The following is a 26334-nucleotide window of genomic DNA, read 5'->3' as shown; positions in this document are numbered from 1 at the left end:
TTATATACTTTAAAATTATGTGAAAGGATAAGAAATAGGAAATCACAAGAAACATCATTTAACCAAATATATATTATCTTTATTTTCATAATTTTCCATTGACCTTTCTGTGTGATAATTCCTGTCAAATAATGATCACTAGAATCTCAATGTTCTTTCTAGAACCTGATAACCAGAATTCCAATGGTCTTTCTAGAACTAATATGATCAATAATTTTATCAAAACTAAACATGTGAATAATACTATTCAGCCTATTCAGGTATCTCCATGGCCTGTTTAACGATGGGGCCCCGCAATCAACATCCCCCTTTTTAAGAAGTACAAAATAACATGTAAAACAGTAATTATTATTTCATCGCAAATAACTTGAGTACTGCTGGATTGTAACGATAATATAGAATTACTTTAAAAGTTAAAAGTATAATTTTTTAACTTTAATATTTCCTGTAAAGAAATATCCTATTGTAATTCCGAATTCATTTCGTAGTTTACAATGAAATTGATACATCCGGGTTTCCGGTTTCTATTCAGACTCAAAGGATGCATTTTGCATAGCATCGATTTGCTCAATAAATTCATTACAAATCTTTTTACATAACCCGTACGACTCGTTTTGTCGTTGCTGCAAATCAGCCATACGGGTAATGGTTTCATGACATCTGAATTTGACAGTGTCTGTGAAAAATAAGCTCCACGTGATTTTTAACCCCCATAACAATTACAAAAAATAGCAAGAGAACTACATGGTGACCTTCGTGATAGCTATTGGTCATTTTCACCTAAGGGAAAGGGAGGGGGCATGAGGGCTTGTCCTTTGAAGAGTTACAAACGGCAATATTGAAAATATATATACTTCTATAGTATTTATAGTGAAAATTTAAATACATATAATTTAAATAAGCAATGAATTTGCATGTTCACCTATCCTTTTGTGGAGGAATGAAATACTTTCGATCGCGCTACACTGTACGTCGTAGATATGGTTTATGATGGTGAAAGTTCCTCCATGGTTCAATTTTCATCCAAGGAGATCCCTGCTTATTTAAACAAATTTTCCTCTTTTTGACAACATTTATTTCACACAATATCAAGTAAAGTAAAAAAAACCTGTGATGTTTTCTGGTGAGGGGGGAATGTGAAGGAAATAATTACCAGATTGCCCAGTAACAATATTCCACCCACCAGAAGTTTCAGCAGCTACAACAGGTGCCCCTTTATCTTTCTTCTTCTCATCCTCTAAATGCTGGGCAGCTACAGCAGTAAACTGGCTTTCAAACTGGGCAACTAAGGCAGAAAAGGCAACTACTAGTTCCTGAAAAACAAAGTAAACTGACTATCAACTTATACAAATAGTAATTGCTTATTCCTGTAAAAAGAACTGCAACCTTTGTTTCAAAGTAGGATTATGCAAAACAAGAATGTGTCCCCAGTACACGAATGCCCCACTCGCACTATCATTTTCTATGTTCAATGGACCGAGAAATTGGGGTAAACACTCTAATTTGGCATTAAAATTTGAAAGATCATATCATAGGGAACATGTGTACCAAGTTTGAAGTCCATTGGACTTCAACATCATCAAAAACTACCTTGACCAAAAATTTTAACCTGAAGCGGGACAGACAGACGAACAGACAAACGGACAAATAGACCAGAATACATAATGCTCCTCTACTATCGTAGGTGAGGCATAAAAATTGTGAAAATTTCACATAAGGAAAATGGTCTTTTGAAACAGTACTGCTCATACATTTACATAGTTCAAAAGAAAACCTATGTTGTGTGGTGTTACACTATTGTTTTAGATTAGGTGAAGGTAGGCACCTATTAAAAACCGACCTTGCAAGTGCTGTATAGCCATTCAAGGTTATTAAAAACTTCCATTTGTTGTCCTTTTAAAATGTTTAAACCCACTGCATTTGTTTGCACCTATGCTTAGTCAGGAACTTGATGTTCAGTGTTGGTCCTTTGTTAATGTGGTGCATAAGTGTTTATCGTTTCTAATATAGATTAGATCATTGGTTTTCCTGTTTGAATGGTTTCAGACTAGTCATTTTTGGGCCATTTATAGCTTGCTGTTTGGTGTGAGCCAAGGCTTGTTGTTTTGACTATACTTTGACCTATAATGGTGTACTATTACAAATTGTGACTTGGATGGGGAGTTTTCTCATTGGCACTCATACCACATCCTATTATATCTAAAAACAAACCTTTCTAACTAAGGGACTTCCGTCTTGAGCTATATTAGAAAAAGTCATTCCAACACTGAGATCTATGTTGTTAGCATGATCTGTTCTTTCTGTGTTACAGGCAATAAATGTTCCCAAGGCGAATACTGCTGCTGCTCGTACCTGTAAACATGAAATACCATAGTCACATTTAATATGTAGGCCAAATCATACAGTATATCATAGGTCACATTCATACATTCCCTCAAAAATGCTTTTAAACAAGATATGCTAACCAAAGAAGTCACAGTTTTAAAGTTTATCTTAAATGACAAATCAAAGTACTTACCTATATTAAACATGTTAAACATGAGACTAATTTCATTTAAAACAATATACCCAAAATTAGAAATGTGTTTGTCCATTAATTTTAATAACAACTCACACAACTATAAGATGATTAATGAGAGTTCTGAACATGCTGTATACAAGTAAAACTACCAAGTTTTATAAGTAAAGGAGTATGTTCGATAAGGTCCTAAATGGCCCCCTTTTTTAGCGTAAATTTCAATTTCAGATTTAGCGACCAATATTACAATAAATTACAGCTATTACATTGTTTAGCTAGGATATAAACCATTTTGTTGAAAATTTTACGTTTCTCCGTTTCATTATGACGTCACAAGTTTTACTCGTATTGATTTTTCACGAAAAAATCAATGCAAATGGGTAAATTTTCATATATTATTGGACAGGAAACATAGAGCGCATACGTCGACAACAAAGATCTTTTAAAATAATGTTTGTGAAGTCATTCCACATGTCTTATTTGAATCTTAAGCTTGTCGACGCCTGCGCTCTATGTTTCCTTGTCCTTTATTTGGTTGAAATCTATCTGATTTTGTCAAATTTCACCAAAATCCCTTATTTTCACCTTTTTTTACTGTAAAAATCAACGTGTTAGAATTAAACTCTGACAAAAATAGTTCTGTTTAACTTTCTAACATGTCTTTAAGGCAACTTAAAACATTTATTGTCTTGTAACTATGAACTTTATAATTGGGGCCAAATATGGCCCTTACCGAACTTACTCCTTTATCTGAAACTAACCATAGGTCTAATTCAATTTTCACAATAAAAGAAAAACAGCACAAAAATTTCTGAAGTAATAAAAAGTAATGCCTCTTTAACTGAATAACCTGCATGGTCTATGTATATATATGATGTATGAACAATCCTACCTCAGGGGCATCATCTTCCAGTAGTTTATATAACTTCTCATGAGCTATATATATATAATGTGTGAACAATCCTACCTCAGGGGCATCATCTTCCAGTAGTTTATATAACTTCTCATGAGCTATATATATATAATGTGTGAACAATCCTACCTCAGGGGCATCATCTTCCAGTAGTTTATATAACTTCTCATGAGCTATATATATATGATGTATGAACAATCCTACCTCAGGGGCATCATCTTCCAGTAGTTTATATAACTTCTCATGAGCTATATATATATGATGTATGAACAATCCTACCTCAGGGGCATCATCTTCCAGTAGTTTATATAACTTCTCATGAGCTATATATATATGATGTATGAACAATCCTACCTCAGGGGCATCATCTTCCAGTAGTTTATATAACTTCTCATGAGCTATATATATATGATGTATGAACAATCCTACCTCAGGGGCATCATCTTCCAGTAGTTTATATAACTTCTCATGAGCTATATATATAATGTATGAACAATCCTACCTCAGGGGCATCATCTTCCAGTAGTTTATATAACTTCTCATGAGCTATATATATATGATGTATGAACAATCCTACCTCAGGGGCATCATCTTCCAGTAGTTTATATAACTTCTCATGAGCTATATATATATGATGTATGAACAATCCTACCTCAGGGGCATCATCTTCCAGTAGTTTATATAACTTCTCATGAGCTATATATATATGATGTATGAACAATCCTACCTCAGGGGCATCATCTTCCAGTAGTTTATATAACTTCTCATGAGCTATATATATAATGTATGAACAATCCTACCTCAGGGGCATCATCTTCCAGTAGTTTATATAACTTCTCATGAGCTATATATATATGATGTATGAACAATCCTACCTCAGGGGCATCATCTTCCAGTAGTTTATATAACTTCTCATGAGCTATATATATAATGTATGAACAATCCTACCTCAGGGGCATCATCTTCCAGTAGTTTATATAACTTCTCATGAGCTATATCTCTTACTCCACACCATCTAGCATTGTCAAACTGGGTCCACACCTGGAAAAATAGCAATTACTGTCAAAATGTTTACGGTGGGGAAATAACCAATATTCACATTTACACTATCTTTCCAAATAAGGGTAAAGGTTGGTATCTATTCAAATGTTTAAACCTGTTGCAATTATTTGCACCTATCCTAAGTCAGGAATCTGATGTTTAGTAAGTTATTGTTTGTTGATGTGGCTCATGAGTGTTTCTTGTTTTTTATATAGATTAGATGGTTGGTTTTTCTATTTGAATGATTTAACACTAGTCATTTTTAGGGTCTTTTATAGCTTGCTGTTCGGTGCGATCCAAGACTTCGTGTTGAAGAATGTACTTTGACCTATAATTGTTTACTTTTAAATAAGAATGTGTCCCCACTACAGGGATGTCCTATCCGCACCATCATTTTTCTATGTTCCATGGACTGTCGTGAAAATGGGATAAAATCTCTAATTTTGCATTAAAATTAGAAAGATCATATCATAGGGAACATGTTTACTAAGTTTCACAAGTTGATTGGACTTCAACTTCATCAAAAAACTATCTTGACCAAAAACTTTAACATGAAGCAGGACAAATGGACAGACGAATGAACAGACACACAGACCAGAAAACAACATATTGCCCATAAATGGAGCATAAAGAGTTTACAGCTGCTGCATTAAAACTTACCTTTCCAAGACATAGAGCTAGCCACTGACGTAATGATGAGTTCAGATCACATAGTTGTTCCAAAGAAAGAGCTATCAAATTTCCTTGCAGAGCTGCTTCCTATAACAAAATAAAATGAATAAGTAAAGTCACATGATATATCACGTGGTAAATATAGTCTGGCAAACTCTACCATTGCCCTCTGTGGGTGTGCTTCATAAGTGTTTCTCGATTTCAATTGTTATGTAGATTAGAACTTTGTTCTTCCTGTTAGAACAGTTTTAGACAAGCTTGCTGTTTGGTGTGAGCAAAAACTCAGTGTTGAAGACAGTACTTTGACCTATAAATAGTTATTTTTATACATTGTAACTAGGATGGAGAGTTGCCAACCATACCACATTTTCTTTTCTTACAGTATTGTGAAGAGTTTCAGCATAGGTTGTCTTCCTAACATAATTATTATAAATAAATCTGTATTTAAGGACTAACTTTGTGACCTTGACATAGCAAACTGACACATAAACCTTTATCAGTGATTATTATTTACTATTTCATAGAAAAGGTTCATACACTTGTGTATTTGATCTCTAGATATCAGTTTTAATTTTAAATGTTGATTTTTCATTGATGTTTAACCCACATATCATTTAATTCATACCTATGATGAACTATAATAGACCACTTTCAAGTTCATCCATCACTGGAAAAAACTCGTCAATTATACACGCCTTTATGACGTCATTTACCAGATAGAGGGGATCGCCTGTATCCCTGCACTATTAACGTTCATCAAGCGTCTTAGTGATTGTCATTGTGCAGGATAAACTAGAAATAATGGTTGTTCTGTAGGTACTTAATGACAATTCCCTAATGACAGCAGTGCTGATTGTCAATTTTGAGAATTCAATTTGCCGAAAAATTTGTACAATATAGAATTAGTTTTCCAACCACTCGCTCAACATTGTAATGGAAGTGGCGACGCCCCTAAAAGCACAATTGACGTTCACTAAAAACCAGACTTTTTGACAGAAATGCATCAAAGTCGAAAGTTGTCTATTGTGACCTGAACCTTAAGAATTAACTAACATCTTGACACCTTTCTTTTAATATCCAATACACACTCCAGGTAATGGCATAAATAATAAAGAGTTTATTTAAAGTTCTGAGTTGACTATGACAGACAGACATATTTTCTATATAACCTGACTATTTACTTACCTGCCCTTGTCTGTATTCATTTACTATCATAGACAAAACAAAAGCTGCCATCGTTCTATGTTCTGCCTGTAAACATATATAATTATACCTTACATATATTATAAACAATTCTGTTTGGTAACATGCTATTATGTGACATAAAATAATTCAATAGATTTTCATCATTTTGGCCCTTAATTCCTATATGTTTGCAGCAATTAACCCCAAACTCAATCCTGGCTTTCTCTTTGTTATATGGAACCTTGTGTTACAATGTTAGAGAGATCCATACACTTACACACAAAATATTGTCTGGAAACTAGAAAAATGCTTGTTATTGGCCCCTTTTTGGCCCTTAATTCCTAAACTGTTGGCCCCATAACCCCTGAAATGATTTCCAATCTTCTACTTGTGGTTTTAAACAATGTGGTACAATTTTAGAGCAATCAAAATACTTGTACACAAGTTATTATTCTTTAACTAGAAAAATGCTTGTTTTGAGCCCCAAATTCCTAATCATTTGAGACCTTTATCCCTGAAATCCATCCCAACCTTCCATTTGTGGTATTGAACCTTCTTAAAAATTTCATAGATATCCATTCACCTAAACAAAAGTATTTGACTGGAAACCAATATGTCCTAAGATGATGCAGACAACGACATGATACCATTATAGGATCCCAAAAATGTTTTAAGGTCATATAAAAATAGCCAACATGAGTTAACCATAAAAATTTACTATTTTTCTATTTTGTCAGATTAGAAAATTCCAAAAATGTCTAAAACAACATTTGTTCATGTATATAAATCTAATATTGGTTGACGAGTCATTTTGGTATGAAATCTGATGAAAAAACAAACATCTCAAGACATCTGGCATTTAAACCAATGGACTAAAAAAAGCTCAAAATGCTTTAATACACAAGTACTTACAGGCATGTATGGATCAGATAAAACAGACAGGAAATATTTATGTCCATTGTCTTTGACTAAATCTGCCTGGCAAGACTGAAACATAAAAGTATAGTTCAGATAAATTAAGAAATATTTTGATGTCATTGACTGAAACTAAGAACAAGAATAAGATATACTGTATTGGTGTGATTGACTATAAAACAATGATGGTGCTTGTTAAGGTACCTGGGAGAATATTGGATATTTTAATATTAACAAAAGCATCTGCTTTCTTTCCAATTCTATATAATATATCAGACTATTAGTGCATCTTATCTTTAGAAATTGTAATTCCATAAGATTAATTTCATGTAATAAAATATAACTAATTGACCAAAGATTTTTTTTACAAAGTATAACCATTTTTTATAGCTTTAAACGCCATGTTATCAACTATAGTTCTGTCTCAGTTGTGTAACTACTTAACATTAACTTAACCTATCTACAGATAAGATTTTGGCCCAAATAAACACTAATAATGGCCTAAGTTCTCTGTAATAATTTATAAGTAACTTAACCTATCTACAGATAAGATTTTGGCCCAAATAAACACTAACAATGGCCTAAGTTCTCTGTAATAACTTATGAGTAACTTACGCTATCTACAGATAAGATTTTGGCCTAAATAAACACTAACAATGGCCTAAGTTCTCTGTAATAACTTATAAGTAACTTACGCTATCTACAGATAAGATTTTGGCCCAAATAAACACTAACAATGGCCTAAGTTCTCTGGCAGATCTCTGTAATAACTTATAAGTAACTTACGCTATCTACAGATAAGATTTTGGCCCAAATAAACACTATCAATGGCCTAAGTTCTCTGTAATTACTTATAAGTAACTTACGCTATCTACAGATAAGATTTTGGCCCAAATAAACACTAACAATGGCCTAAGTTCTCTGGCAGATCTCTGTAATAACTTATAAGTAACTTACGCTATCTACAGATAAGATTTTGGCCCAAATAAACACTATCAATGGCCTAAGTTCTCTGTAATTACTTATAAGTAACTTACGCTATCTACAGATAAGATTTTGGCCCAAATAAACACTAACAATGGCCTAAGTTCTCTGTAATAACTTATAAGTAACTTACGCTATCTACAGATAAGATTTTGGCCCAAATAAACACTAACAATGGCCTAAGTTCTCTGGCAGAGCTCTGTAATAACTTATAAGTAACTTACGCTATCTACAGATAAGATTTTGGCCCAAATAAACACTATCAATGGCCTAAGTTCTCTGTAATTACTTATAAGTAACTTACGCTATCTACAGATAAGATTTTGGCCCAAATAAACACTATCAATGGCCTAAGTTCTCTTTAATTACTTATAAGTAACTTACGCTATCTACAGATAAGATTTTGGCCCAAATAAACACTAACAATGGCCTAAGTTCTCTGTAATAACTTATAAGTAACTTACGCTATCTACAGATAAGATTTTGGCCCAAATGAACACTAACAATGGCCTAAGTTCTCTGGCAGAGCTCTGTAATAACTTCAATACATATGGAAATATCCCAACTGACAATGCCTGAAAGTACAAATATTTCATATCATGAATTTTATTTTCTCTAAAACACTTAATATACATGACATACAAATGTATTAACATAATGTACGATGAACCCTTGCTCAATTATTATATCCCCCCCAATAATGTTGACTCTATTTTTCTGTTTAAGATACAAATATACAACAATCAAAACATTAGAGGAAATAAAACTTGTATGAAATATGACATCATCATATGAAGTTTTAATTCAGTGTACATCATTTGTCATTATAACTGTTGAATCTAACTTCTCATCTAAAGATTCCCATAGAAATGCAGTAGAATTATTGACACAAGTGTGTCATATGTTATTTCATGCCCTTAACTAATAGTTTAAAAACATTAAAATAACATCTAATTCTATGGATATATATTCCTTTCCGAAATCCATTGTATAAATTTTTTTAATCAAAGTGTGGTAGCCGGTGATCTCAAAAGATGATTGGCTGAGTCAAAGGGTCATAACCTTTCTCAGCTCCCTGTAATGATCAAAATATTCTAACAGGTGTTAATGAAATGAAAGTGGAAGGCACTCAAAGGGGATTTTGGTTTAGAAAAAAGGAAAATTTATCTTTTAATCATTAGAGAGACAGATTATTACATAGTAACACATGGATTATCGGATTTATCCAATCTCTATAGTAAAATTAGAAATTTTAAAGTCCTCGCCAAGGCTCGGACTTTAAAAATTGTTAATTTAACTATCTCCATTTGATAAATCCAATAATCCACTTGTATCAATGTAATAATCTTTATTTATCATTTTTAGAAGCCAAGTTAAAATGCAAAACTTCGATAGGTTAATACAATGGAGACATTATGCCTTATCCCATGCTTAAGGGGGATACTATTTTGTTTAATGCCACCCTCTTGTGCAGAACAAACAAAAATTGATATTTTGACAATGAAATTTCTAGCAGTTACAATCTGCTCTATAACCTTTTCAGTTATGTGTTATGTATATGATTAAAAAGAAGAATCATTATCACAATGTAGTCTATTTTTCCTTCCTACAATTTTCATATCATAAGGTAACTTTGGAAAGAAAATAATTGCTAGAATCTAAGGCCTGCTGGCAACAGTAAATTTTTTTTTATAGTGGAGAGAAAGAAAATGTACCTAAATCATTTGCAGAAAAAGCAACACTAAATTATGCCTATCACGATCTTCGCCAAATGCATGAAAAAAATTGACTCAACATATATTGTGTAAAGATAGAAAGTAAAATCATGTATACAAACACAATTAATGTAATTTGTTAATACGCTTCTTTTATTTTACAGACTTTTGACTCCGGAGTTTTTTTTCAACAGGTTACCTACTGTGTTGTTGGACTTTCTGGTAATCGGTCAAGTAAGAGCTATGTAAAAAAGGTAAAATCAACCTTATAATATATACAATTTATGGGGAAAATTAACAGCTATATATTTCTTAAAACGACAAAATAATGATTTCCCATCAAATTGCACGAATTATATGTTTGATTTTACTTCTTTTGGTTGCTCTTACTTGACCATGTACCAGGATGTCTAACCACAGAAAAGGTAACCTGTTAAAAATTATATAATCCGGAGTCAACTTGGTAATATGAAAATAGTCTATTTGTGAAATGCAAAGATATAAACCTACCAAGCTAACAGCCCATGAGCCTAGATCTAGGAACCTGCCCAGTAATTCTAATGCTCTAAGTCTGTGGACTTGACTTAATAATACCTGAAAAGAAAACACATTACAAAATGTTAATAAAGAATGAATATATGTTTTATACATGGTAATTGTTTAACATGTTTAAGAGGATCACAATTATTACAACTTCACAATTTTTTTTTATAAGATATTACTAGTATAAAAAATCTGTTTTTGTGAAAAATAAACAATATAAAAACACTGAAAATATTGTGTTCATATGTTGTACTGTTACACCCCTGTACTAGGATTTGGGGAGGGTTTAGCCTCTACCAACATTGTTAACCCTGCCAAATTTTGAATTTGCCTTTACACAGTAGTAAACCTGTATTTCATTGGTTGTCGTAGAAGAAAATGTTCTATTATTTATAATACAAAGTCAATAGTCAGTCTAAGACAACCTAAATATTCCATATTAACCTGTAGAACAATGGGAAGTTGTTCAGGAGGACTTCTGTGTTCAGAACCATAGGATAACCACACTTGGAATGCAGTCAGCTGATCTGTGAAGAATGGACTATGTTGAAATGTGGCATTTTCATCTTCTAATAAGGTTGGTAATTGTCTGAGACAGAGGTCTAAAGCCAGATCCCAAGCTTGCCTGAAATAAAATGTGTACATGTAGATATGACACAATTGTCTGGGACCAAGGTCTAAAGCCAGGTCCAAAGCTTGCCCGAGATTAAATGTTTACATGTAGCTGAGGTCTCAGTGTAACATTCATGTAAATACCAACCCACATCGGTGAAGATATGTTCATAACATATATCCAACATTAACCAACCAGATTGGTGAAGATAACATATAACACATACTTTGTGGGGAACTTTGCGACCTTATTGTTAAACCAAAATTTACATTGCTGGCTAGAAATTTTTACACAGTTACAAAGTCCTACCTTTTTTGTGCTTATAAATAAATGAATACAAAATAGTTCCCTAAATATACGAAAGAAATGCTTAAATGAAATACGATTCCATTTAAGGTGGACAAATATTTATTTTGCTTTCAACATGATATCCCAGAACTACCAAGAAACGTCTCTTCCTGTGAATATAAAATATAAACTCTGTAAAACTTAATGGATCAAAATTTCCGGAAAGTTCAATTTACATTATCCGGAAATTCAGGTCCCTAAAATTTTCCCAGAGTTTAATATTGTTTATACTAGATGTTGGTGTAATTGGGTGGAGATATGTATAATCTATTTGTAAACCTACCACATGGGGTGCTGGTGGGTTTGAGATATTTTTGGACTGGAAGTTAGTTGAATTTGTGCCACTATTGGTATTTTAACTAAATGTATCATTAGACCTAGAATGCTGGAATGTTAAGGGGTAACTTTGGACTAGATGTTGGTGTACATGGGTGTAGATGGGTATAAACTATTTGTAAACCTACCACATGGGGTGCTGGTATGTTGGAGGTAACTTTGGACTAGATGTTGGTGTACAGTTGTATGATCGCATAATTCTTTCCGCCAGCAGAAAGTTACGAAACAAACTGGCCACAAGTAAATCTTGTCGAAACAGCTTTTGAAACAATTCTGAAAAATCAATAAAATAAGATTTTAAATAAACATCATGAACATGGAAATAATGAAAGGAATTTAGAATTTGTTCCTGATATTTTCATGTTTTAAATTTTTCAACAGTTTAATAGTCATTTGTGATGAAATTATAACCAATTATTAATGTCTTTCGGTTGAGAAATTTAAGTTGATAGTGTATCAATTGAAAACACCTAATTCATGTACTCGGTATTATGTAAAGAGTTGAGTTTTGAAGTTATTTCGGCGTTATTTCCAAATGACATAAACATCGGTGTACTTTCACCTCGGGTGGACAGTTGTCTCATTTGGCAATCATTACACATCTCTTTATCATAGAGATTAAATTATGAGTAACATGATATGTAAAATAATAGGAAAATTGGGAAAACAAAACTATGATGTAAATTTCATTTTACTTTTGATAAACTTTCTATTTTGAAGATTTATAAATTATGTATCATTTTTCAAATCTAAATGCAATCCCCCGCAAAAAATCTTCATTTTTTAGAGAAACAAATTATAGCAACCTCTGGGTAGAATATTCCATGCTATGGTGTCAGTTATGGCAGTAAATATCCAATTTAATTCTCCCAACATTGTTCTTCTGTCATTTAATTGTCCTGGTACTCTAAAAATAAAATGTTCCCTGTTATTTTTGTGTTCTCATTTATGAAGTTTCAATTTATTTGTACAAATTTATTAGGTATTACTAGTGAAGAATATAATTTTTGTCAAATGTCTATCTTTGTAACTTATAATATATTTCTGTTTTTGTTCAATTCAACATGTAGATATCTTATTAACAGAAAATTTAAGTATCATAATGTAACATGATGAGTAAAACTTACTTGTCAACTGATTCTTCTGTTAGACCTGGAACCAGTTTACTGGTATTTTGTAAGACATACCTACAACAGAGAGAAAACAAAGTAATCTGTTTTGTAACCAGTCTACCTAAGAATCCTGCTTGAAAACATAACAGATATATATGTAGGTAAGAGAAACCATAAACTTCTTTTAAATGAGCATTCCTAATTGCGTCTTTTTGTCATTTTTTTACGGAACGAAATTTCAAGATAAATAAATGTGCTTCCTTTACATATTGTAGAAGAATATCTCTTAACAAAATAATTGTTTTATCTATTGTATTATTTAACCTTTTACATTTTCCTTTTAAATAAAATCATCTAAAGTTATTGTTAAAGCCACATCCTCTTTAATCTTAATGTGAGTTTGTGGTCTAGTGGTTAAGTCCGATGGCTACAGTGCTGAAGGTCCCGAGTTCGATTCTCACTCGGGGTGCTAAAAATATCAGTACATCAGAAGGGTGTTTTTCACCCTCTCACACACATTTCTGGTACCCAGACCGGAGTTTAAACTAGAATGGGTACTATGGGGGCCTCGGTTGGTCAAAGTTGCTCCCGACTTTGACCTGGAGATCAAAAATATTGAAAACAACACGTTATTAATTTCTTGCGTCCGAAGCGCTTTTCTGGATTTACCTTCATCAGGAACGCTCAAAGCCAAACATTTGAAATCCGAAGATGTATAAGTACCGAAACCGTTGAAGAGCTGTATGTCAAAAAATACCTAAAATAATAGCCAAATTCATCTAAAGCCAACTTTGACTGAGGGAGTTGAAACCTTAGTTTCTTAATAATTTATAAATTTATAAACGGACAATTTTAGTAAAGTTTGTTAAATCATGTCAGTACCGAAATACTGACTACCGAGCTGATGATACCCTCGGGGACTGATAGTCCACTAGCAGAGGTATCGACCCAGTGATGTAAAATATTGAAAACAACACGTTATTAATTTCTTGCGTCCGAAGAGCTTTTCTGGATTTACCTTCATCAGGAACGCTCAAAGCCAAACATTTGAAATCCGAAGATGTATAAGTACCGAAACCGTTGAAGAGCTGTCAATCTGCTGATATCTCTTCGGTTTGTCTGTTCCCGCCGAGTAGCCCGGTGGTTCTCTTTGAGTACTTCGGCTTCCTCCACCATAATAACACTCTGTCTGGTGTTGGGTGGGGATTGTCCTTGTAAATATTGAACATTGTAAATAAGTTAGTGACACATCTCCATTAATCCTGTTAGGGAGTGTACACGGATTCCACTGTACCCTCACAGCTCTCGAGATGTGCTTCGTAAACGGAGGGATCTACGTACATACATACATCATCTTTCTTTGCATGATATACTTTATTTAAGAAAACCTATTAAAAAAATTTAGTGACTTAACCTGATGATATGTATTCTAGAACATATGTACTGTTCCCTGAAACTGATACCTACAAATATTCATACCTTACCATTTTAGCGCTATTTTGATAGGTGTAGTAAGACAGGAAGTAAACAGATCAGCAGGAAGTTCAGGATTCATGGGCAGTAATTCTTTGGCACCACATGCTGCTAACTGTATACAGTTCTTCACTGAGGAGAGAGGAGACCCACTTCCAGAATATCTACTGTTTCCATTCACAGTAGCAGACTACATAGAAAATTGATAAATATATTAGTTGTAACAAAACAGGAAACTGACATCTATTTTTACTGTGTATTCTTATATTGTGTTGCGACACCACTGTTGAAGCTTACGGTCATGAAGGTTAGAGGAAGGGATGAGCACTGACAAATATGTTTACACCCTCTCCCCCCACCCCCACATTCTATTTGTACTTATCCTGTGGCATGCTCTTTGGTGGTTGTCATTGGTAACTGTTGGTCACATTTGTTTTATCACAAATCATCTTAACAAATACATAAAAAAAAATCTATTTTTACAAGATTTATTTAATTAATCACTTGCTAGTTATAATAAATCATAATTATTATTGTGAAAGGAGAAGGACCAATACCCTTAGCATTCATTCAAAGTTCCATTTACCATTGCAACCTATTGTATTCATCATCATTAGATATTGGACTTTATTTATAATATAATCTAGACTATAATTATCTGGTCAAAATTTATTATGATGCTAGATGTGTTATGACAAACCATTTCTTTATCTTACAAACCTCCATCTCATTTTCCCGCTGTACAGAAAACTGATGAAACGACTCTACGATAATGCCAGCTTTTGAACAGTCATATACATATATAGAGGGACTTCCCATCCAAGTCTGTAAGTCATATATAGATAATGGAATATACTGGGTGTAACTCTGAAAACAAAACAAATACATAGATTCTGGACATATCTAGAAAAATATATATGTACATCAACAAATATTTTTAAATACAAGTATAGATAATGAGTACTGGGCATTACGTTAAAATGTAAATCTGACTGTATAGATCAGAAGAAAATAATAATGTTGAAAAAGGAATACTCACAATGGGCCATTCCAGTTAAGTTCTGCTAAAGATGGATGGATTGTCCTTTCTGAGGGTGTAAAATGTATCCATCTAGGGGGGTTTAATTTTGTTTTTTTCATCTGACACGTACAATTATACGAAAAAACTTCTAAGGGTCTTGCAACAGTAAATAGTTTTCAAGGTAAAAGTAATTACATCTAAGGATACTATACATTTGGTAGGTCTTAATTATAAGATTGGATGGGTAGTTTTTCATGTATTCTTTTCTGATACATATAAAAAAAAATCTTAGCATCAATCCCCACCTGTCAGAAATGAACTGGAATGGCCCTATGCCTTCTTCTTCCAAAATACATTGCCAAATCCTTATTGACCAGAGGGAAGAAAAAACAATTGAAACAAACAATAGAGTAGACATATAAATAATTAAGTCACATGCTAAAGGTGTCAGATTGGGTTAGGCCTTTGGCTCATATATATTTTGACCCCAAACTATGTGTCAAACAGCCATTTTAGACAGGGATCTCCATGGATGAAAATTGAACGATGGAGAAACTTTCACCATGACAAAATCCTGCATCTATGGCGTGTTGATATTGAAATTTTTTTATTCATTGATTTTTGTTCATGTCTATGTAGGGAATGGTGAGCAGGCTAATATATATTCCGTTTTTTTTTTTAATTATTTCAACGTAGAATAACAAATATTTTCATTTATTGTCATTTGTAACAATTATAATGCCAAGCCTCCATTCCTCCCCTTTAGTCAAAAATGATGTGCTGTTTTTGGATTTCCCATTTTGTTTTCTTGCTATAATTTTGGTTATTGAATAAAGCTTAAAAAAACGGTTGGATATTATTTTTTTTCACTGTCAAAGTCAGAACGGGCATCGAAGATTTGCAGCATCAAATACCAAAAGTTTCGTACTCGTTTTGTAAAATGCTGAAGAAAATATTTGGAGGGCACACGTTTACATCTTTTTTTAATGACTTTAAAATTTAGATACATGTAGGAGGGGTTCCATCCCCCATAACCAACCCTGAATACATGTTCATAAATTTCTTTATTTTATAAACCCAAAAGGTAATCGTTCTGCTTAATTGTTCTAGAAGCTGTGTTATCTTTTTTAATCTATTTACCTTATTAAATACCCAGATTTCTCCATTTACTGTTGGCTTTGGCACACCATGACCATTATAATGAAACAAAACTCTTTCTTCCTATAAATAGAAATACTATAATAATGTACTATAAATAGAAATTTTCACTTAAAATATAACTTCAAATGTGTCAAACAAATTTTGAGAACAAATATATGTATGTTTAACATTGTCCTTGGTTATATAGAAATAAATTCAATGATACTTTACTTAATGATTTATCGATAAAATAGTCCAGAGGAGTAAAATGAACTGATATTAAGTGAAAGTTTACACCATCCGATATATATACTTCTCTAGGAATGTACATTTTTACAAGACCAATTTTTCAGGGTGAATCATCTACAATCACTTACACAGGTTGGTGAAAATTGTGTGTTATGAACATGCCTCTATAAAACATGCAGAATCTAGAGAAAGGTGGAAATCTTTTTTTGCTCCTTCTCATAAAAGTCATCAAAATTAAATATCTCAGTTGTGGCCCCCTTTAACATCAAGACATTGTTATCATGGTGGAATTATATTGCTAATTACAAAATGGTTTGTCATCAATAAGTTGTTTTCCAGGGTGCTTAATGATATTTTTCTAATGACAATTATCTCATATAATGCTGCTGAAATCGTTTTAATTCTAAGCTTACTTTAGCATTTCTTCTCAGTGATGAACATAATTTCTTCACTTCATCCACCGTTGGATCAAGACTTTGTTTATATCGAGCTCTAGGCTGCCATCTTTCATATTGCTTCTGTAAATTTAAACCAATAGCCTCCAAAGTTTTCTGTGGTCCTGCTGTCACTGGGTCTATTTAAACATAGAAATTTAATTCTTAGAATAAAGGCAATTGAGAATGTAACATATTGTTTTGACTCTTCGCCATGCCTCTTATGTCCCTATAATGAAACTGACAGAAAACAACGTTCAAACATGTATTTAAAATCTGTCATATAGTCCAGTCAAACTAAGATTTAACCTCAAACTAACAGAAAATGTTTTAGTTCTAATCTATAGCATTATGCCCTTTATAAACACAGAAAAAGGTCTCATAAAATCTAACTTGAGAAAAACTCAAAATTAGCATTTTTAATTTCCTATGGAAATTAACATTGGAAGGCGAAATAACTCTTGCAAAAATGAGTCTTTTTTGGTCAGCTTTTGGTTGTTTTTCTTAAAATTTTAGTAAAGTATGATACTTTGATGGGGTTGGGCTTAAATTAAAATATAGATTGTTTGCCCTTTACCGACCGACCCTATAAATTCGTTGCGCCTGAAAATCTTTTATTTGTATTTACCAGCAAGATTTTATTTTATTTTATTTTTTCTTTCCTACCAAAAATCTTATATTTGTATTTCCCGCTCAAAACTATTTTATCTGGAATTCTCGGGTTTTATCTTCAACGTATAAGGTCCAGTCCGTTTGGTATTACCTAAGCGTTTGACATGAACACTTGCATTTGAAGTTTCAAAGCATTTGTTTGAAATCGATGTTCAGCATGTGAACGCTTCTCTGTACCTTTAAAGAGCAGGGTTCATTTTCAAAAAAGTTTGTTTGATACAAAATTATCAACGTGTGTACAAACTAATTTGTAACGGACGTTGTATTCTATGTAGGGATGGCCTTTTGTGATCCGCAGATCAGGATGATTATGTTAACGATGCCCCTTTATTATTTATATTGGACATGAACCAAAAGTGGCTAAACCCTGTAAAGTGGAGAATATCTGGCAGTAAAATCGCCAAGTTGTCCAAACAGATCATTTATGAATGCGATGTAAAATATGTGACAATTGTCAGAGTTTAAAGTCTTGTAGCATTTTTATTGGAAACAAAGGCACACACGATGTGTTTAACACTCTAGTGACTTTTTCTACTAGTAATGTATGTCTGCCCAGACAAATCTTATCAGTACAAAGTTATCTTTTACAGAAAATCTTAAGGTAAGCATACAAGGTACGTAGTACAGAATATAAGTGCAAGTTCAAACTGATTTCCAAACTCTTCAAAGTTCCAGGCATATAAACGTTGAAGATATGCGGCACAGCTCTATTTTTTTTTATATTTGAAAACAAAATAGTAGTGCATATGAATTAGCTTCACATTCTACGTGATATTTTTTTTAAAACTAATAGTCCCAGAAAACTTATTTGCAAAAACAAAACGGACACAAATAACATTTTGCAGAGTTTGTATCTATAAAATAAAATATTATACCTACCTGCCTACCCATGACAAATAATATACCGAGCCAAGTTATTTTTTTTGGGGAAAAAAATAAAATATTTTACCTACCTACATTGTACCCTGTTTCAAAACATAGGGTCGGAAAAGGGCAAACAAACAATATTTTAATTTAGGCCTTATAAATTGTATTTGACTAAATTATATAATCTTCTGCTCATGAAATGTTCAAAACTGAAGTACGGTATTTTAATTTTTTTGTGCATTTTTCATTAAAGAAATTGCAAATTTGAAGCTTTGTAACCATTTTGAAAAAAAAATGTGAAAATTTGGTATTGTTTATATCTGTATATTATATTTTTTCAGCAACTTACTTATCAAAAGAAACTTTAAACCACAAAAAGAAGAATAAATGCTTAATTATTTTTATTAAATTTGAGATTCTTTACCTTAACATGTGGAAAAATCAATAAATGGTCAACTAATGAAATATGAATTCTAAATTATAGCTTGATAAAATATAGGAAAACGCCTTTAGAGTTGTTTGTTATACTCTAAAGACCACTAAAAAAATCAAGAATCAATACATTCTGATGAAAAGAAGCTGTAAACTTTAGTATCAATTTTATTGATATTTCTGCCTTTTTTGCAAGAGTTATCTCCCTTTTCAATGCAAATCTCCATAGGAATTTTAAATTGTGATTTTTTATTCTTCCTCAAGTTAAATTTTTGGGACTTTTTTCTGTGTATATTTGGAATATAATGCTATAGATTAAAACTTAAAAATCTTCTGTTGCAATTACTTTCGGATAAGGTGAAGTTAATGCTAGATTGACTGCACTAATATGCTGTCTGTGCTTGCGCTTACCATGCTTACTTTCCATAGCATCAATTGTCAATTGATGCCATGTAAATAAGTGACGTTATTCAATCAAAATGAATGTGACAATCATTGTTGTGTTAGAATGTGTTTTCTAACAATCCTTACCTATCCAACACTCCAGTCTGGCACATGGTGAAGTCTTGACAATATCTGGTGGATCAACGCCCACATTCAAACAAAGAACTAATGCAACACTAACGGTCTTCATCTGGAAAATAAAAAGATAATTTCATTCATTGGTGGATCTACACACACATTCAAACAAAGAACTAATGCAACACTAAGTCTTTATCTGGAAAATAAAAAGATAATTTCATTCATCATGTTCATTGGTGGATCTACATCCACATTCATACAACATGTACAAAGATCTAATGCAACGATTAGTCTTCACTCTGAAATAACAATATCACAATTATATGGGGATGAAGTCCCCTATTACAGTAGAAAATTCAATAAAAAAAAAAAAAAAAAAAATCTGGAAAATATCCCAAATATTTCATTGTACTAATTATATATAATGAACTCAAAATCGTTCAATTTTTTTTTGTCGGGTTTTTGAATTTCCAGATCGACGCAGAAATCTACTTCCGTTTCCAGTCTTGTTTACATGAGACTTTGAATAAAATATATAATAAGGAATCCTTATAAAGGAATTATTAATGAGGTATACAATGAAGTAGATCACTTTTATGTTTTTAGGTGTTGGTTTAGAAAATAAGATGGAAATTTATACTTTAATGTTTTATATGAAATCACCTGGGCCATGTGATATATAGCAAGATTTCAAGTACTAGCCAATGTCATATATATAATGTCACTGAGTATTCAAATTGTCTGAAATTTACATATATGCAGAAGAGCATTTTCCAGTACATTTTCAATTTGAACACAAAATTGGTCAGTTATGATTGTTAACACAGTCACTGGACTATTTATTCCAAAAAAATGCTATGAACTAGAGATACACATAATAAATATGATATATAAAATTAACTATAACAGTGTTTTATTTACGGCCCACTATGTATCTACTACAAAGTTCAAAGTTCTTTATTTCCAATTAAGGGCCCCTGACGGGACATACATTGTAATTACAACAATAAATTCTGATTCTTAACACAAAAACATATAATGAAGATAAAATTAAAATTTTTCAATTCACATGAAGAGAATATAATATCATAGAATATATATCTATAATACTAAAATTACGATGTCCAATTTGTCAGCCGTCATCACGTAAAAACGACGAATCAAAGAATTCAACTTTATATATAACTAATATAGTACAAAGGTGTAGAGTAAAAATTACACCACTCCAGGCCCTTTTGTTTTCCACGTAATTAATTTTGCCAATAATTAAGAAGTTCCGGGTCGAGTCCGATACCGATACCAATAGTATATTCACCTGTTACCTATTACCTTATCTGTACGTTCCGCATCTGACAGGCGCACCAACAAACGGTGTATTCGGGATTAATATGCTATATACACGGGTCATAATCACAGGGTTGACACTACTAAATTGTCAAATTGTTACCTATTGTATTATTTTAATCAGTGAGACTTTCTAAGATAACAATACGAATACTAAAAATCTGGACTAAAAATAAGGCGTCTAGGTACAGTTTTCAATTTGTTAGCGGGCATAACGTAAAACAGCGAATCAAAGAATTCAACTTTATTTATAACTAATATAAGACAATGCTGTTGATTAAAAATACTCCGTTCCAGGACCTTTTAATTTCCAAATAATTAAAAATATTACTAATAATTGATAAGTTCCAGTTCGACGGGTTCAAACAGAAAAATTTGAAAGCAGAGAAAACTGAGTATCTTATAATCGGCATGACTTTATCAGATGACAATACTAATACCAGAGACATATATACACATGTGTATATATGTCTCTGCTAATACTAAAATAAGGCTTGCGCATAGTTATATACTTTAATTCAGTCACGGACCCGCGATATCACGGGTGTGTTCTAGTATCATATAAAATGTCACAACATCAAACAATTGTTATTGTTATTTGTTCTTTCAAAGTTTCTCTGCTATGCTAGAATGCCAGCAAAAATAGTTTAATAATTTATTAATTCACCATATTAAATGGAGAATGGACATAGTTTGCTAACAGAGGTCCACCTCGTCTCTTATCCATGAAAATAAGTTGAAGGAATAAATAATACAAGTCACTAAAATAGAAAAGAGACCAAGGGCAAATGCACTTGGACATGTTAGGAAGTGGAATTTTAGATACCGTCTTAACCTCCTCGTGACTAGTGCACAAAAGTAAAAAAAATATTGTTCACTTTAATGCAGAATTCACCAAGGGATGATACTACATGTACTAAGGGAAGCTCAGTCAGTTGGGGCATAGTTTTGTGGCATAGCCATAGGGCCGGCAGGGTTCGACACTAACGGTAGTCCGATAGTCCGGTGCCCCCCTAAAATCTAGGAGGACTACCAAAACATGGTTAATCAGTAGTCCTGTGGACCACCTGGAAATTTGTATATGGTCTGGCTATTTCAATGCTAAAGATTGGCATAAAAGTCCTCCCAATAATGTTTAAATTCTTCAAAAACAGTGATGGCATTTGGAGGTTAAAATAAACAATTAATTTCCCCATAGGCGACAATGGTAGCCTTTTTCGAGATACAGACTTTAGAAAGTTGATTTTCTTAACGAAACCTTGCTAGAATCAAAGAAAAGTTATTAGGACAGTATTTTTTGGTCCAAAAAATATAGGTTCGCGTTGCTTTTCTTAGCGTATTTTGTACTTATCTCCCATGCCTATCAATTTTACCCTTAAAAATACGTGTCTTGTCGTAGCGTTGAAAAGTCATCTCAGTGCCTTTAGGGCTACGGAATAATTTTTATTTTGCCTTTTGTATAAAGCAGAGTGCACGAAGTCTCTAATAATAAAAAATAACGGGCGCACATATCGACCAATCAGGATTCGCCATACTCTTAATTCTGAATACCATGTTATGCTCATAAAATGGCTGCGCCCATAAAATCTAATGGTGTATTGTAACCTATACGGTATTTAATACTTTCTTGTATCGTGCAATTCATAGTGCGTTAGATGCACAAATATATATGCCACAAATAAATCATCTTCAAACCGTTCTGGCTTTACTCTCTGAATTTTCACAAATTTTTATCGGAGGTGACCCCAGTCGAAAAATGTGAAGAAAAAAAATCTGTTTTTTTGAGTAAATGCGGTTCTGTTAAAAAAGGACTGAAGATTATGCCCACTTTCTCCGATGATTCTTTATATATCATTAAGTACTGATTATATTGATAACAAAACCAATCCAATATATTAATACTACGGTAAATTTTGAATAACAGTTTTAAATGAAACCATTTTCGTATAAAAGTACATTTTTGAAACAGACTATAGCATTTCAAAATATAGAATATGTGTTAATATTTGTGTTTTGACATCGATAACTGTTTGTTAACTACAAAATGGCGTGCTTTTTTTATTCTTTTAGTTTGTTATTCGTATGAACATTTCAATGTTCGAAGGAGATCATTTCCGTACATTTTCGCTGAATTTGGTAATCTCGATAACAGCACTTGGGTCGAGATTGTTATGTTTAAAAATCGATTTATATTCACAAACTCTAGACGTGTACTTGCTCTTTTCGAACAAATCAGCAGAACTTCAGAAAATGACATATTCGTTCCACAGTAAGTCAAAAGTCGAGCTCACCCTTGTTTCTAAGGTAAAACGCAATACCAATATGAAACAGACTATAGCTTAAAAACTAGATAATCAATATTTCATTTGTCACCAAAAAATACGGTTTCACATCAAATGTCAAGTAAAATGACTGTTTTTGACACTTTTTGAGCACTATGATAAAAAAATGTCGATGCTGTATAGGTTAAAATAAACAATTAATTTCCCCATAGGCGACAATGGTAGCCTTTTTCGAGATACAGACTTTAGAAAGTTGATTTTCTTAACGAAACCTTGCTAGAATCAAAGAAAAGTTATTAGGACAGTATTTTTTGGTCCAAAAAATATAGGTTCGCGTTGCTTTTCTTAGCGTATTTTGTACTTATCTCCCATGCCTATCAATTTTACCCTTAAAAATACGTGTCTTGTCGTAGCGTTGAAAAGTCATCTCAGTGCCTTTAGGGCTACGGAATAATTTTTATTTTGCCTTTTGTATAAAGCAGAGTGCACGAAGTCTCTAATAATAAAAAATAACGGGCGCACATATCGACCAATCAGGATTCGCCATACTCTTAATTCTGAATACCATGTTATGCTCATAAAATGGCTGCGCCCATAAAATCTAATGGTGTATTGTAACCTGGAAGAACGTAATTTTAATATTGTTATTATGAAAGCACTTTTGAGATCCAGATTTCTGATCAGAATCATCACAGTGTTTGTAACACTAAGGATTTTCAATGTAAATAAAAATGTCTGATAACCAAAATGTGAAGGAATTGCTGAATAGACAGCAAAGGTCAGCAATAAAAACGTAGATGAGTTAAAAAAATAACTTCCCAAATTTGGATGAAAAATTATTATCCCCCTAAAAAAAATAAACAGGAAGAGGTAGTTTGGAAAAAAAGGCAACAATATTTTTTTGGTGGCTTTCTTATTAAAAAAACCTACATACATGTCATTCAAAATAATATTAAAGACATTTTGTTTCAGCAACATACATTGTATCCACTGAATTGCTTTCAACAGTGATGATGAAGTTGACCTCTAGTACACAAACAAAGACATTGTATCACTACAAAAAAATAATTATAAACTGTTTGAAGCATTAATGAAAACTTCAAACATTGACTTAGGCCACACATAAAAATATTTAAGTTGGTTTGCCCAAACCCTACCCTAAGGTTGAGACAGTGGGTAGGTAGGTGGGCATTTTTTTTAAATTTTTTTTTTTAAAGAAATTGAAGTATTAGATGTTTATTAGTCTTCATGCCTATTTGATTAAAAAAAACTTCTTCAAATCAGGACAATAAAAGAATTTGAGACAGAGTAGGCAGCTTTTATCTGGGTAGGTAGCGTTTGGACAAACAAACCTATTATTTATTATGGCCTTATTTTTATCCTATTTTTGCTAAATAAACCCGGAATAAAAGGTGAAATAACACTACCTAACAAGGCCTTTGAAATTGTCTCAGATTGCAGATTTTGCATTATTTTTTTCAATATTTTCTGACAGGAAAAGTTCAGGAGTAATAAAATTTATTCACTAAGTGTCAACTTTAATTTATCTGAAAAAAAAAACCCAAATATTTTCAAAACTCAAATGAACATTTGTGTGATTCTGGGGTGCTCAGATGGCAGGAAATTGCATCTTATTTCCAAAAATTTTCTTGGGGGGGCATGCCCCCAAACCCCCCTAGCTAGTTCGGGCCGCGTTGCGGCCCTCACCAGTGATAGACGAGGACTACCAGGACTACCCAAAATTTTTTCTTGGTAGTCCTGTGGACTACATCACCTCTAATGTTAGTGTCAAACCCTGTAGGGGTACCCGGTTCGATCCTCAAAAATCATGCTCTCCAGTTACACTTTTAAAGTATGGACAATGCTTCTTCACAGGGGATGGACAATATGGTGGCATTGCTGACACATCCTTTACTGGTCGTGTATGTGTGTCAGTCTTATCTCGAAAGCATGTAAAATACAAAATAAGACAGCCTTTTTCAATGAACATCATGAATCCATTATTATTGCTAACATATGAGGTGAACATTTTAAATAAAAAAGTTTTAAAATATGGAATATGCACCCTTTCTTTCATTCTCCAAGTCTGGGTAACTTTCTTTGACCCTTCAATTTTTTCCCAGTGACGAAGTTCGTTAAAGGCAACGAGAAGATTCCAGTCAGACAGCTCATCATCTTCATCAATCAAAGGCGTCAGTTCAAAATCATTTGACATTTTGAATAAAGATGTGTAAAAATATGTTATTTACAATTATCTCAAACTGTCAATGTGATGGAAAAGAATAAATTTGACAGAGTAAGGTGTCATGCTTTTTTCATCGGCCATGTTTACTTTTTACATTCGTAGCCTCTAATTTATCATGGTATAACAGCTTCATTCCATCATTTTCGACTATCTTTATATTGTAAAATATTTTTAAATTTGAATAGATTTTGATATATCAAATTACGAAATCGGTAGTTATATACTCGAAAAGTAAAAGATTATTAAAGATTATTTGTGGTCGATATCGAAAGTGAAAGTACAAGTTGTAAAAGCGGGAATTATGAGTTAAATAATCCGCGACAACTCGTCCCACTCGCGATCGTCCCGCACAAAAATCGACACATTTAAAAAAAAAATGATAAATCGCAATATATCAATTACAATCTACTCTTGTTTACCACTTAGGAAAAATCGGTCATAAAAATACACCTAATCGCTATTTGTCCGCCATTACTTGATATCACACAGATTCCCGTATAAGATAAGATAAGATAAGATAAAAAAAACTTTATTTTGATTCGGCATAAGTACAAATAAGCAACACAAGCTCTAAGGAGATTTTGACCAAATATAAAAACATATAAATAACATAAAAACAGAGCTTTTTGACATATAAAACAACCTGTAATACAAAAGTGAAATCTCACATACATTACATGCAAATAAAAATAAGCAACAAATTTCGAATGAAATAAAAACATGCTTGACCAGAGCAAACAAAAGCAGCATAAATAATA

General features: G+C 32.6%; 1 protein-coding gene across 4 annotated transcripts in view; it reads right to left on the bottom strand.

The window, feature by feature from the left end:
* LOC134725764 (regulatory-associated protein of mTOR-like) overlaps window positions 1-25669 on the bottom strand; it is a 52002-nt gene extending 26333 nt beyond the window's left edge. For 2 of the 4 annotated variants that reach the window (XM_063589892.1, XM_063589896.1), the window contains exons 1-18: window positions 25397-25669; window positions 19715-19817; window positions 17192-17352; window positions 16530-16610; window positions 15089-15235; window positions 14380-14558; window positions 12911-12970; window positions 12590-12690; window positions 11912-12056; window positions 10931-11111; window positions 10454-10537; window positions 8693-8803; window positions 7242-7316; window positions 6330-6395; window positions 5133-5231; window positions 4380-4472; window positions 2212-2352; window positions 1154-1313 (exon numbers count right to left, since the gene is read on the bottom strand). In XM_063589892.1, the coding sequence (XP_063445962.1) occupies window positions 1154-1313; window positions 2212-2352; window positions 4380-4472; window positions 5133-5231; window positions 6330-6395; window positions 7242-7316; window positions 8693-8803; window positions 10454-10537; window positions 10931-11111; window positions 11912-12056; window positions 12590-12690; window positions 12911-12970; window positions 14380-14558; window positions 15089-15235; window positions 16530-16610; window positions 17192-17352; window positions 19715-19817; window positions 25397-25546 (2137 nt within the window). In that variant the 5' untranslated portion in view covers window positions 25547-25669. The remainder of the gene's footprint in view (window positions 1-1153; window positions 1314-2211; window positions 2353-4379; window positions 4473-5132; window positions 5232-6329; window positions 6396-7241; window positions 7317-8692; window positions 8804-10453; window positions 10538-10930; window positions 11112-11911; window positions 12057-12589; window positions 12691-12910; window positions 12971-14379; window positions 14559-15088; window positions 15236-16529; window positions 16611-17191; window positions 17353-19714; window positions 19818-25396) is intronic. The other 2 variants (XM_063589893.1, XM_063589897.1) reach the window with 1 other exon arrangement.
* Window positions 25670-26334: the final 665 nt, after the last annotated feature.

The sequence above is a fragment of the Mytilus trossulus genome, chromosome 7 (assembly GCF_036588685.1).
Source record: "Mytilus trossulus isolate FHL-02 chromosome 7, PNRI_Mtr1.1.1.hap1, whole genome shotgun sequence".
Classification (NCBI taxonomy): Eukaryota; Metazoa; Mollusca; class Bivalvia; order Mytilida; family Mytilidae; genus Mytilus; species Mytilus trossulus.
Note: the sequence above shows the minus strand (reverse complement) of the source record. Positions and strands in the feature narration are given on the sequence as shown.